Here is a 12,435-nt window from a genome sequence, read left to right as displayed (position 1 = left end):
AAAACCATGAAGGACATTCCCACCAAAGGGCTGAAACCAAACAGAAAAAGGAATCAGTAACACTGTTCTTGCCTTCAATACATGTGCTGTCATAGTAAACTTAAATTGTTTTCATATATCCTTTTCTTCCTTTTTATTTTAAAAGAACCACAATAATATCTTGCTTAAGAAAACAGTCTCCGTATTTTTCTTTCTCTGGCTCCAGTCTCTAGGAAAACTTAAAAATTGTATCTTTGTTTCCCTATGATTTTTTTTTTTGCTGCAAGATTGTTTTCAAAATTAAGTAAACATGCTTTGCACATTTCTTTTGTGTTATTCTTTGTCTTGTTCAGCATTTGGTAGAGAGTTCATAATCTCTGCATTCTTCTTTACCATGCAGCAGGTAAATTTGCAAGTCAAAGGATGACAAAGTTTTTTAAATCAGTTTATCTATGGTTTTGTAATTTTCAAGAGAAATTATCCTTTTCACCTGATTTCTGCATCCATTTTCATATTCCTTGAACAGGTTATATTTTCCAACAACATCAAAAAGAACCATTAGAAACAAGTAGAAATATTTGGAATTTCAGGGATTTTTTTTTTCCTTTCTCTTCTTTTTGACCATGGAAGTGATAGGAGAATAAATCCTAAGTCAGATATTTCTATGTTTACGGGGGCAGGGGGAAGAGAACGAGAACAAAGGGAAAGAAAGCAGTACAAAACTTTACAGGTGCAAACTGAACATGAAACATTTTAGCAAATAAAAAACGTACCCTCTTTCCCTGTTCAATCTCCATCCCCACAGAGTAAAATCAGAATACTTACAAGTTAGCATCTGTGTATTTGTCAGTGTCTGCATGTGTGTTTTCTCTCTTCTTTGGATTTGGATACTTTGAGCTAATTTGGAAGTGCCCGTTTGGTTGCCCACAAAGTGATGCTTAAGGGTCTAAAGATGCATAAATTAGGGAGCCCTACAATGGCAGAGGACGGTCATTGTACCTCTTCTCTTTATGTGCTCTTATGGTGGGACCCAAGAGCCTTTTTTTTTTTTTTAACACTTTAGATGATGGAGCCAGTGAGGGGCTGGTAGCTAGAGAGGACAAGGCGTGCCTTGCAAACTACCCCCTCCGAAACTTAGCAGCACGATCCCCTCCCCCATTATACCGCACTCTGCTAGGAAGTCACTTTAGGAAAACTGGGGTCTGGATGGAGACAAGCACGGAGTCCTTCACGTCTAGCCTCGACGCCAACCTCTGAGTTTCTATTTCTGGCGTTCGAGGGCTGGGGTAACTGCCGCGGATAAAGGCGCGAAGGACGGAGAAAGCAAAGGGGGGTGATCTTTTCATGAAACACCCAACTGCCCTTTCTACCTTTTTGCCTCCATTATAGGGAAAGGGGGCGAGAGAAAAAGATGTCAATGATCATTGTTTGCTCGTTTGGGATGTTGCTCCGCCCCCCGAGTCTGTCGTAAACCTGGCGCCGGACTAAAATAAACCCCAGATCCCGCCGCTCCGGGGGCTCGCCGAGCCGCCGACTACTCGTCGCAGGCGCTGCCACCGCGGCCGGCCGAGGTGGCGGCGACCAGTGGCCGCCTCGTCCCGCCCGCGCCCGCCCCGGGCCCCCCTACCTGGCCGTCCGCCGAGCCATGTCGTTGAGCCCAAAGCACACGACGCCCTTCTCCGTGTCCGACATCCTGAGCCCCATCGAGGAGACCTACAAGAAGTTCGGCGGCGCCATGGACGGCGCTCCGCCCGGCCTGGGGGCGTCCCTGGGGGCCGCGGCCGCCGCCGCCGCCTACCGCGCGCCGCCGCCGGGCCCCTCCTCGCAGGCGGCGGCCGTGGCGGGCATGCAGCCGCCGCACGCCATGGCGGGCCACAACGCGGCGGCGGCGGCGGCGGCGGCAGCGGCGGCGGCCGCCGCGGCCGCCACCTACCACATGCCGCCGGGCGTCTCGCAGTTCCCGCACGGCGCCATGGGCGGCTACTGCAACGGCGGCCTGGGCACCATGGGCGAGCTGCCCGCCTACACGGACGGCATGCGGGGCGGCGCGGCCGCCGCGGCCACCGGCTGGTACGGCACCAACCCGGACCCGCGCTACTCGTCAAGTGAGCGGGGCCAGGAGCGCGGGACTGAGGGCAGGCGGGCGGCGCGGGCACTTCCCGCCACAGCCCGGGGGCGCGGGCGGCTCAGGAAGTCTCGGGGCCGGCGCGCGCTGGGGTCCTGGGACCTACTGGGGACGCGCGCGGTGTCCTGGGACGCGGTGAGGGCGCGCGAGGGGTGCTGGGGCCGGGGGTCGCGGGGCGCTGGGGATCCTGAGATCCAACCGGGACCCGGCGGCGTCGCGGCCGCCGTGGTGCGAAAAGAGTGGCGACAGAGGTGGCGACGGGAGCAGCTCCCGGCGGGCCTGGAGCTCACCAGCTGTCCCCCTTCGGCCCCCTCCCCAGTCTCCAGGTTCATGGGGCCGTCGACAGGCGTGAACGTGGCCGGCATGGGGTCGCTGACGGGCATCGCGGACGCCGCCAAGTCGCTGGCGCCGCTGCACGCGGCGGCGGCGGCGCCGCGAAGGAAGCGCCGCGTGCTCTTCTCGCAGGCGCAGGTCTACGAGCTGGAGCGGCGCTTCAAGCAGCAAAAGTACCTGTCGGCGCCGGAGCGCGAGCACCTGGCCAGCATGATCCACCTGACGCCCACGCAGGTCAAGATCTGGTTCCAGAACCACCGCTACAAGATGAAACGGCAGGCGAAGGACAAGGCGGCGCAGCAGCTGCAGCAGGAGGGCGGCCTGGGCCCGCCGCCGCAGCCGGCGTCGCCGCGCCGCGTGGCGGTGCCGGTGCTGGTCAAGGACGGCAAGCCGTGCCAGAACGGCGCCAGCACGCCGACACCCGGCCAGGCCGGCCCGCAGCCGCCGGCCCCGACGCCCGCGCCGGAGCTCGAGGAGCTGTCGCCCAGCCCGCCCGCGCTGCACGGCCCGGGAGGCGGCCTGGCGGCCCTGGACGCGTCCGCCGGGGACTACGGCGGCGGTGTGCTGGGCGCTAACCTGCTCTATGGCAGGACGTGGTGACAGCGCGGGCGCCCCAGGGCGGGGTCCTACCTGGCCGAAGGGTCTGCAAGAAACTGCTAAAACGGATGAGGGATTTGTGCGGAAGCTGACTCTTGTGTACACAGAGATAAAAAACGAACGGGCCTTGGAGAGGGGCAAACTCTGAACGTCTCTGCTGGGGGTGGGGGACAGCGACAGCCCTGGGACCGAATAATGTAACATCACGCCAGGAAGCTTTGAGGTGGTGATTTTCTCCTTCCACAAGTTCCTAAATTATGCGAAAAGCTGGCAGAGTTCACATCCACCAAATTCTTAACCACAGCTCTCAGAGTTTTAAAAGTTGGAAAGTTTGTTGGTGTTTGTAGCTGTAAAAATCAACCCAGCTTCGTTCATTTAACAATGAATCCTTTTTGAAATGGAATTTATCTCCGGAGATTAATTTTCAAAGGGCCCCCCCAAGTGCAATTTTAATGTTTGATTGAAAGTAAATTGTAGCTCAAGGTGGATCATATACATAGCAACACTATTGCAGAGGAATTATTGCCGTTTAGGTAATAGAGCAATGGAATAATCATCAAAATACTGATGATATGGATCTATATAATAACTTTTTAAATTTCATGCTGATTTCAAAATGTTTTGATCACTATTTGGCAAACGAGTGTTTGTAAATTACCCTAAAAGAGGATTTTCCTCCCTAAGATGCAGCTCACCATAAGAAAAAAGGGTTGCATAAATCTTTGTATATGGTATCTGGTCTCCCAAAATCAACTGATAAAATAAATACACTCCATCCTTCTGTAGACATGGTATTTACTCTTTCTGAGATATTTTCTTGTCTGAATTTGAATACCTTGATAAAGTACTAGAACAAGCAAGTAAAAGGCTAAAATTGACATCAATTAATCTATATTTCAAAGCGTAACAACAAGAGAGTAAGGTGATTTGCTGAATTGTAATCAAGATACAAAGGATAACTAAAATATAATTTTTTCATCATATTTAGAACTTAATACGAGTTGCACTGATTTTGTTGGTGTTTTATTGTATAAATAATGTATTTACTCTTTAATATGCCACTTTATATTTCCTATGTTTCAAATGGATATTTAAATATAATTTAAAAGAACCTTAAGTACTTTTTTCTAAAAGTCAAGTGGTCTTTTCTTTTTCATTAAGTGTATAGGGTTGTTTTTTTTTTCACTCTAGTTGGCATGATGTGATAACAGCTCAGTTTACTCATGATTTAAATAACTGGTATTGGAGTAAAAATACTAAAAGCTGAAGAAAACGTAAGCTTATAAAATTAATGAAAATTAAGTAACATGGATTAAGCATGATTTACAAATGATCAAAACAGTTCTACATTTGAGGTTTTAGAATTATAGCTTGGGGCTGAAACCTTGTTTTTCACTTAATTATTACAGCATTTTTCTAAATGTGCAAAGTGTATCCATAGGAAGGTGTTTTAGAAGTCAAACTTGCACTTTCTCTAAACTGTATTTTATATAGTAATTTTTAAGAAATAAGTCCAGTTCCTTTCATGGGGTGGGAGGAGGGGGAGGGGGACCACTACAGAAGCAAGGGAATCACCCTTTATCAAAAGACTGTGAATACATTTTTGGAAAATGAGGTCTAATTTTCAAAACTTTTATATAAGAAGAAGTAATTTGAGCAAACAAATTAGTATGAAAATGGTACAACACACCTACAGAAAATTCTCCCAACTTGGGTTTTGTATATTAATGTAAGTGACTTTAGAAATGTTAACCAAGCTAGCAAAACTATTACTGATGTACCAAATTTCAAAATGCTTGTTTGTGTCAATTTGATTTCCTCATAATAGTACCAGAATTCTGAAATTTTACTTTTGTAAAACATGTTAACATGTTCTAAAAGTCCACATAGTTTACAATAATTTTTTTTACAGCCCTATACCTACAAAAACAATACCTTATGGTTTAAAGGCTCCAGGTAATATATTTAAAGAAAATGAATCTTCATGGATAGTTTTTTGCTCAATAATTTATTTCTGGTACAAAAAATCCCTTTGACTGAAGAAGTGAACTCTCTTTCAAAAATGTCACTATTTAAAAATGTCGTTTTATACAATACATTCTGAAATATTGGTGTAAGGATAGCTTTTTCCTTTCAGCATTCCTTTAAGTAGTAAAAGACCCAAGTGAGAAGTAATTGCTGCAGAGGACTTAACATTATACGTCCAGAGACTTACTGAATTTATGTATACATATCCTGAAATTATGAAAAGCTTTAATTCCTGAAACATTAAAATAGAAAATGTTTTAATATATAATTCCACCTTCTGATTAATGTAAAACAAGAGCTTTTTTCTTCTTTTGCAATTAGCGCTTTGCAGATTTTTTATAAAAACACAAACGGCCAGACTAGGTGAAACTCATTAACTGAAGAGGAGGATAAGTGTCTCCACAACCAAGAGGGAGGATTGGTGCAGGGTCTTAGTGGAACAAAGCCCCCTCAAAGTTTACCACAGACCACAGCAAACCTCAGCTTCTGAAATGCTAACTTTGCAGATATGACATTTTCCTAAATGTTTTGGGTTTTTACAACAATCTAACTTATCTTTTTCAATTGAGGCATGGAAACCAAAACCCAGAATCAAAGTTGCAAAGAGGAACAGCAGGGATTGCAGGTACTATTCTGTAATCTGTGTTGGGATGTAAATTAAAGTGTGCATGTGAGAGTGTGTGCAGTTTTGAAGGGCACAAGAAGGGTGTTTTGTATATAGAAGGGTGGGGGTGTAACCCAGTTGTCTTCTGTTTAAGGCTTTGCTTAGAACTAAAACCTAATGATCAGAGCAAGTAGTCAATCAGACTTTTACCAACACAGATGCTGTGTTCAAATTCTATTCTGCTAGCATCTGTTTACTTTCAATTTAAAGCAAATCAGAGACTCAATCCTGTTCACGAAATGTAAGCACCTTCCATAGACTAGCTTTGTTAACTGAATTGAATACTGATGATTTAGAAAGACTTTTAGAATAAGATTGTGAACCATAGTCATATAAAGACCTATCAACTGGATTTTTAAATATGAATTTGTGCCTAAGAGAAAATAATGCATCGTATGGTGACAACATAAATTTCAGACGACGTTCAAAGCGTAGATGATATTCCCAGCTGTTTAACATGACATTAACACTCTGTATGTCAGTTGAGTCCAGATTTTTGAAATGCTGTTACTTGCCAACCCCACACCCAGAGAGACAGGGACATAGGATACATTTTATAAAGCATAAGTACACTTGTTACTGCTAGTGAGAATTAATTGGTGAGCATCTGAGGAAGTTTCAAAGAAGATGCCCAGACTGGGAACTGCATCCACATGGCATGAAGAATTTGCTCTCTCCAGTTAAGTATTGAGGTAACTTTGTGATTTCAAGATTACTTTTGTTTCTATTAAGTTAAGAGGTAATGAAAGTTTCTGGGAGAGTTTTTTTTGGTTTTCCTTTAGAATGTTTACCTGCAAGTAAATGAAATGCCTTTTATGTTTTTTAATTTCCATGTAACCTCTTATTTCAGTAATTGTTTAGGTGACTTCTAATAAAGTTTAACCACTAGCATTGCCCAAATTTAAGCTGTGCAAACTATTTTGCAGTAGTGAGTAGCTCTATTCCCACTTAAAGCATGTTCTCTCTTGGCCCTCCTTCCGTAAGTACAGCATTGGGAAACAAGCCACTTTACCCAGAGTTGAGAAAAAAGTCCATAGAGAATGGGCCGTTTGTTATTTCATTCATTTATTGACCTTTTCCTGGTTAGAAATAGCAGAGCGGTTCATCACCAGGAAGAGAGTGACGGGATCTCAGCTCCACGACGCTTTTGCCATAGGCAGGAGCTGTCAAAGGAGCGGGACGTGGCTAGATAGCCACTCCACAGTCTGGGAATGGGGACTTTAAGCTGACTCTTCAGAGAATGACTAGATGTTAGATTTCTAAGCATAACTAATAATTCGGTTACATTCAGAAGTCTGCTTCGAACTTAAAACAGTAGCCACGGAAGGAAGAACATTTCCAATATTTTCTTCCAGGTGCAGTGCTTGCATTTGTACAGGGAGTTGAGACGAAACTGAGCAAGTTGAGAAACTGCGGCGCCAGATCCAGGGAACGGGAAAATGATGCCACCCCGAGGGTCGGAGGTCGGAGCTTTCCCGCGCCCAACCTGTCCACGCCGCCAGCTCGCGGGGCTCCCGGGCTGGCGATCGGCGGGGTCCGCAGCGCGAGGGAGACCTGGCGCCGGGCACGTGCCCCACGTACACCGAGGGCCGAGCGCTTCCCAGCCTCGCTGGGAAGGAAATTGGGCCAAGGATCTAGCACCGTGAGAAGCAACCGGCTGTCCCCACAGCGCCACCCCGCCGCTCATCCGCCCCCTGTTTGCGAAGTCGCTGAGCCCCGAACCCCTGGGCCCTTCAGTTCAGTCCAGTCGCGCACCGCCTCCAGGGCGCCCTGCTAAAAACCGGAGCGCCGAGACCCCCAGCCCCACCCTGGCCTGTTCCTGACGTCCCATGTCACCGTATGAAAGTTAACCTATCGGTTATTACACCCAATTTGGCTTTGTAACGTTAAATGGCAATCTAATACCAGTTTGTAGTCGGTTTTGTACATTAATATACATTACCCCATTTGATCTTTAAAGGGAAGACAACTGCTCATTACGGGCCCTTAGTGTCACAACAGTCAGGCTGTTTCCAGGTTCTAAATTTTTTTTAAATCTTTAATATGAAACCCTGAAAAAAATGTGCTGTCTAAATATAATTGAGTACAATTAACTACTTAAAATTGGGCCCATTGACTTTATTCTTACATCAAAATTTGAAGATATTTAAAGCCTTGAATATCCACTTAAAGTTCTAAAAAGGATTTTACTTGTTGAAATTGACAGGGCATTTTTCTGGAAGATTCAAAGTAGGGAAAAGTTAGAATTTCTGAGATGAAGACAGAAAGGAGAGGAAGCCAGGGTGAAGGTACAGAGCAGGGCCTGAAGCGAGGGCTCAGCTAGCTGGCAGGTGCCCTCAGGGTACATCCACCTGTTCTGCAGACTGCGGAGGAAATCTACTCATCATTGCTTCCCCCAGGCTTTTTGCTTAGATGTCTTCAAACCAATACTTTAAACATTCCTTCAAAGACGGAATTATTTTAAAGATAGTTTCATGATACCTTAAAATAAAAAGGTCTGAGAAAATACAAAGGGTAGAAGTGTGGGTTTTGGGTAACTATGAAGCTATACACAGCCACTTACGGGCTCCTTTGGAATCTGCAGTGCTTTATATAAAGATTATACATTTTTAATATTTCAGAAGATAAACTTAGAGAAATTTAACAGCAGAAGGCATTATCACTTGAATGTCAAGTGATATGTAACGGTTGTGGTAGTAATTCCTAATGAAGAGACCCTTTGTCTCAACAATAAAGGATCCTGCTCTATCATTAGCAATGAACTCAATAGCTTCAAAATACCTTCCTATTCAAGATTAAGGTGAGACTTCTTTCCCACATAGACCAAGATTAACAAGTGTGCTTTCTTTGAATATTAAAGCAAAAATGTCCTAAGTCACAAGGTCAAAAAGAAACTTTGTATCTTACAATTTTAGGCTAAGTTGGAAAACTGGAAACAAAGCAGGAAGTCTGTGTGTCTAAATTTGTTTTGGCAATCAAATAAAAATGGCATATGTAAGTGCTGTATGTGAACTCCAAACATACATTTAAGGAATTTAGTAGCAAAGAAAAAACGAGTACAAATGGAAATCTCCTATGAAATAAAAAAAAAAAAAATGCTAAGGAGCAGACTGTTTAGCTAGGAATTAAATTTTTCAACTTTTCCTAAAGATTTAAAATAAGTCCTTAAAGCTAGAGCACAAATCTACATATGAACTTTGTAGAAATGTGTATAATTTATTCTCATAACGATTATTTTATAGTTAGCCAAATGGTTAAGAACAACACGTAAGTTTCTGTTGGATTGTCTTCCTGATCATATCCTCTTAAAATCCACTTCTTCATTGACTTGCTTTTGACATCTAGTTGTAGAAATAAATAGTTTTCTGCAAAAGTTGATTTAAAAAAACATGCTTGGTCAAGATTTTCAAAGCTGAAATACTATAAAAGAGACGAGAGTTTTTAAAGTTTCACTTTATTTTTTTACTAAAGTCCAGAAATTTCTATAGGACAAGTACATTAATGAAGTGTTTCCAAAGAAATACTGAACAATACATACTCTAGTTTGCTGAGGGTTCCAGCTCAAGAGTGCATACCTAATTCTTGCGCATTAAAAATCAGCATGGATCTTAGATGATCTAGAATACACTGTGTTTTGAAATCCACAGCTGGTTTGATTTTTAACCATAATGAAAAACCAGTACTTCTATTCCATCAAATGTTTTACAAGCAATAATAAATTCAGATCCACTGTATTATGCAACACACATCTTTGGAAAGCAACATAAACAGTGAGATCAGATCAGTAGAAATATACACAATTAAAAGAAATACACAAAGTACTGTAAGTTTTATTAAAAACTACTACTTGAGAAAGAAATCTCCTTTCCACAAATAGCATAAAACCGTAGAAGGATGAAAGGATTTGGGAAAGCTTTACAAAAGCTTAATTCCAACTGTATCTTCCTGAGGGTGGTGGCAAAGGGTATTTCCTTCCTTCTCTGGGATATCCCTGAAAACAAACAAAAGAAAGAGTTTATTTTCTGGATTAATACCCTGGCAAATAAGTGATTTTTACATCTCTATGGAAAAACACATCATAAAGGAGCTGACTATGTCTTAAAAGTATGGCACATGGTTCCCATGGCCAAAACACTGGGGGGAAAAAAAAATGAAAAGAAAATCATGGCACATGAAAAATCCACAAAACAGGTGCTTTGATCCAGCGCTTTAACACAAGCTTGCTGCAAAGTTGGAGACTAGCACAAATGTTATCACTGAAAACTAACCAAAGAAACCTTAATAACCATACTTTAAAAATTCCCTAAAATGTACATAAATGAGTTAAGTGCTTTGTGTAAACAGCATGTATAGAGAAAGTGGCTCAAAGTTTTTCCACCACTGCTACCAGTAATTCAAGTCACACCGTGGTAAGGTATCACATCATCTTTAGACATACTACATTAGGAAAATCACTTTGCTTAACCAAGGCAAGAGCTTGCTAATAAGAAGTCAGTTAAGGCCAAATAACCAATTAATTAAAAAAAATTTTTGTTTAGCAATAAATAATAGAGCTAAGTAACATATTAAAGTTATTACATAAGCATTCAGTGGTGACATTTATAACATACCCTAGTACGCTTGCAAGTAACAATCTGTATAACAAAAGATAAATGTGACCTCTTCTTCATAATTCCCTTTCTAGGCTTCCATGGTTCCTAAATGGATCCCTTTCCCCCATTTCACTGCTCAGAGTATTTCAATATTTTAATTTATAATATGAATATGAGCCACAATGTAGGCTAACTTAGTCATATAAACTAAAAATACAATGAAATCATGATTCTATGTTTTTAACAATGAACTTCTACAATTTAATAGTGTTCAACAACGGCGATCTAATAAAAAAGTAATTCACTGAAAAAGAGACTGAGAATAAAGGAATGTATTTCCAAAAAGTCCTGAAAAAAATCAAATTTATCAATTGGTTTTTATCTTCTAAGGGATAACAGCAGAGAGCTCCTTTAAAGGGAAGATCTCCTCTGAAGGAGGCAGAAAGCTGATGAACTGGGGCAGCAGTCTAGGCAGCCTGCCCCCAGCTCTGCTGCCCAACTGTATGGAGTTTCAGGGTTTCCATCCCTGACGTGGAAAATGAGGTGACTGGACTAAACATTGTCCAAGGTTACTTCAGGTTATAAATAAGACTTCATTTCAACACTGCTCATTATTTAATTAATTTATTTATTTAACTAGTGCCATCTAGACTCTAAAAATATACATAGCCTCAATTTACTGATACAATTTTTGCAAGTCTTAGGTTGAAAGAATTCAAAGTAAAATACTGTGAAGTGATTTAAATGAACTGTAACAAAATCCTGTCAAAAGGCATTAACTATTTGCAATTAAGATGATTATTTTCCTGTAAGGTAGACAGAGACTTGTAAGAATACATCAAAAAAGTATAAAAGATTTCCTTTAGTTTTTAGAAGAGAGAACTCACAAATTAATATGCAAAGCACTGCAAAAGGCCTGTAGGCAATACCAGGTAGGCAATTTTAAAACCACTTCACATCACTGCAGGTGCCAAACTCCACAAACACCACACACTCTGATCACAGCATTCCAATCTGTTCTCTAGCAAGGATTTGATTAAAGAGCATGTAAATACTGGCCAGGGTGTCAAATTGCTGGAAGAAATTATGCCAAATAGACCTCAGCCTTAAATGCTGCTAAAACTGATGCTATGGAGAGAAGGAAATGAAGCTTACATCTACTAAATGTCTAGGAATTATGATACTCATTCAATGATACAGCCATTTACATTTAGTAGAAAAATATTAATATATGAAAAATTACCAAGAGATTCTTTTCATGAGAAGGAATATTAGATCAATCAAGACAGGAGACTTCTAAGATGAATAAAGACAACAGCTGAAAAGGTAGATTTTTTCTTTCAGCTTCCAGAAAATTATCATCTATTATGTGGGATCTAGTTTCTATTAAAAACCAATATCCTTAAAGGAAAAACAATATGTTTTGGTGACTGAACATATTTGGAGTAATTATCACTGACTGCTATAATTAAAAGGGTTTCTGGGCTGGAAATTCTTCATCATCTTCAAGGTATAAAACCTATTCAGTAAGGCAGGTATTTAACCCTACACACATGTTTAATGACAGACCCCAGTTCAGCTAGGCTGCTCTATCAATATCTTCTCCAGAATGTTGGTAAGAAAATATGGACTCCTGGGAGGCTTGTTTAAATAAAAAGTGAGCAATATGCTTCTCAGCCCATAGCCCATCCTGTATTACCTGTCTCCCTCCACGATCATCTCGTCTGGGTGGATACCCACCAGGTCCCGCTATCATCTGATACTGGTTTGGCTGGAAGGCTGCATTTTGGGTTTGGAGCATCCGGTTCCATGGCAGCAGAGGTTCAGCTCCAACGCCTCTGTGGAAAAGCACCATGTTTGCATTAGAAGCCAAGCCTATTATATAGCACAAAGCCTAAAACTAGCAGGTATCATGTCCAAATTTTAGGACAATCCAATTTGCCTATCCTACAGGATATATAATTGTATCAGAAAGGCCTTTTTTTCTCTTATATCCAGTATAGTCTAATACAGTCTAATGTGTTTCAAGAAGTACCAACATTTACTATGAAAGGTAAACTCAATTGAGTCAGATGTTTTGGCTTTTAAAAATTATTTTTGTTTGGTTTCAAACAAAA

General features: G+C 42.1%; 2 protein-coding genes across 3 annotated transcripts in view; one reads left to right on the top strand and one right to left on the bottom strand.

The window, feature by feature from the left end:
* The first annotated feature begins 1,493 nt into the window (after positions 1–1,493).
* On the top strand, positions 1,494–3,598 carry NKX2-4 (NK2 homeobox 4). The gene is made up of 2 exons (XM_045529085.1): positions 1,494–2,084; positions 2,424–3,598. Exons 1-2 carry the CDS (start codon positions 1,625–1,627, stop codon positions 3,035–3,037), a joined length of 1,074 nt encoding a protein of 357 aa, XP_045385041.1. The 5' UTR covers positions 1,494–1,624; the 3' UTR covers positions 3,038–3,598.
* A 5,563-nt stretch (positions 3,599–9,161) lies between these two features.
* XRN2 (5'-3' exoribonuclease 2) overlaps positions 9,162–12,435 on the bottom strand; it is a 75,882-nt gene continuing 72,608 nt past the window's right edge. For both annotated transcript variants that reach the window (XM_045529083.1, XM_045529084.1), the window contains exons 29-30: positions 12,018–12,156; positions 9,162–9,717 (exon numbers count right to left, since the gene is read on the bottom strand). In XM_045529083.1, coding sequence (XP_045385039.1) covers positions 9,652–9,717; positions 12,018–12,156 — 205 coding nt within the window. In that variant the 3' untranslated portion in view covers positions 9,162–9,651. The remainder of the gene's footprint in view (positions 9,718–12,017; positions 12,157–12,435) is intronic.

The sequence above is a fragment of the Lemur catta genome, chromosome 17 (assembly GCF_020740605.2).
Source record: "Lemur catta isolate mLemCat1 chromosome 17, mLemCat1.pri, whole genome shotgun sequence".
Lineage (NCBI taxonomy): Eukaryota > Metazoa > Chordata > Mammalia > Primates > Lemuridae > Lemur > Lemur catta.
Note: the sequence above shows the minus strand (reverse complement) of the source record. Positions and strands in the feature narration are given on the sequence as shown.

Excerpts from the sequence above, each read along its gene's own strand:
- NKX2-4 (XM_045529085.1), top strand. The coding sequence starts at position 1,625 with ATGTCGTTGAGCCCAAAGCACACGACGCCCTTCTCCGTGTCCGACATC. Across the intron at positions 2,085-2,423 it reads GGACCCGCGCTACTCGTCAA|TCTCCAGGTTCATGGGGCCG; the intron begins GTGAGCGGGGCC and ends CCCCCTCCCCAG.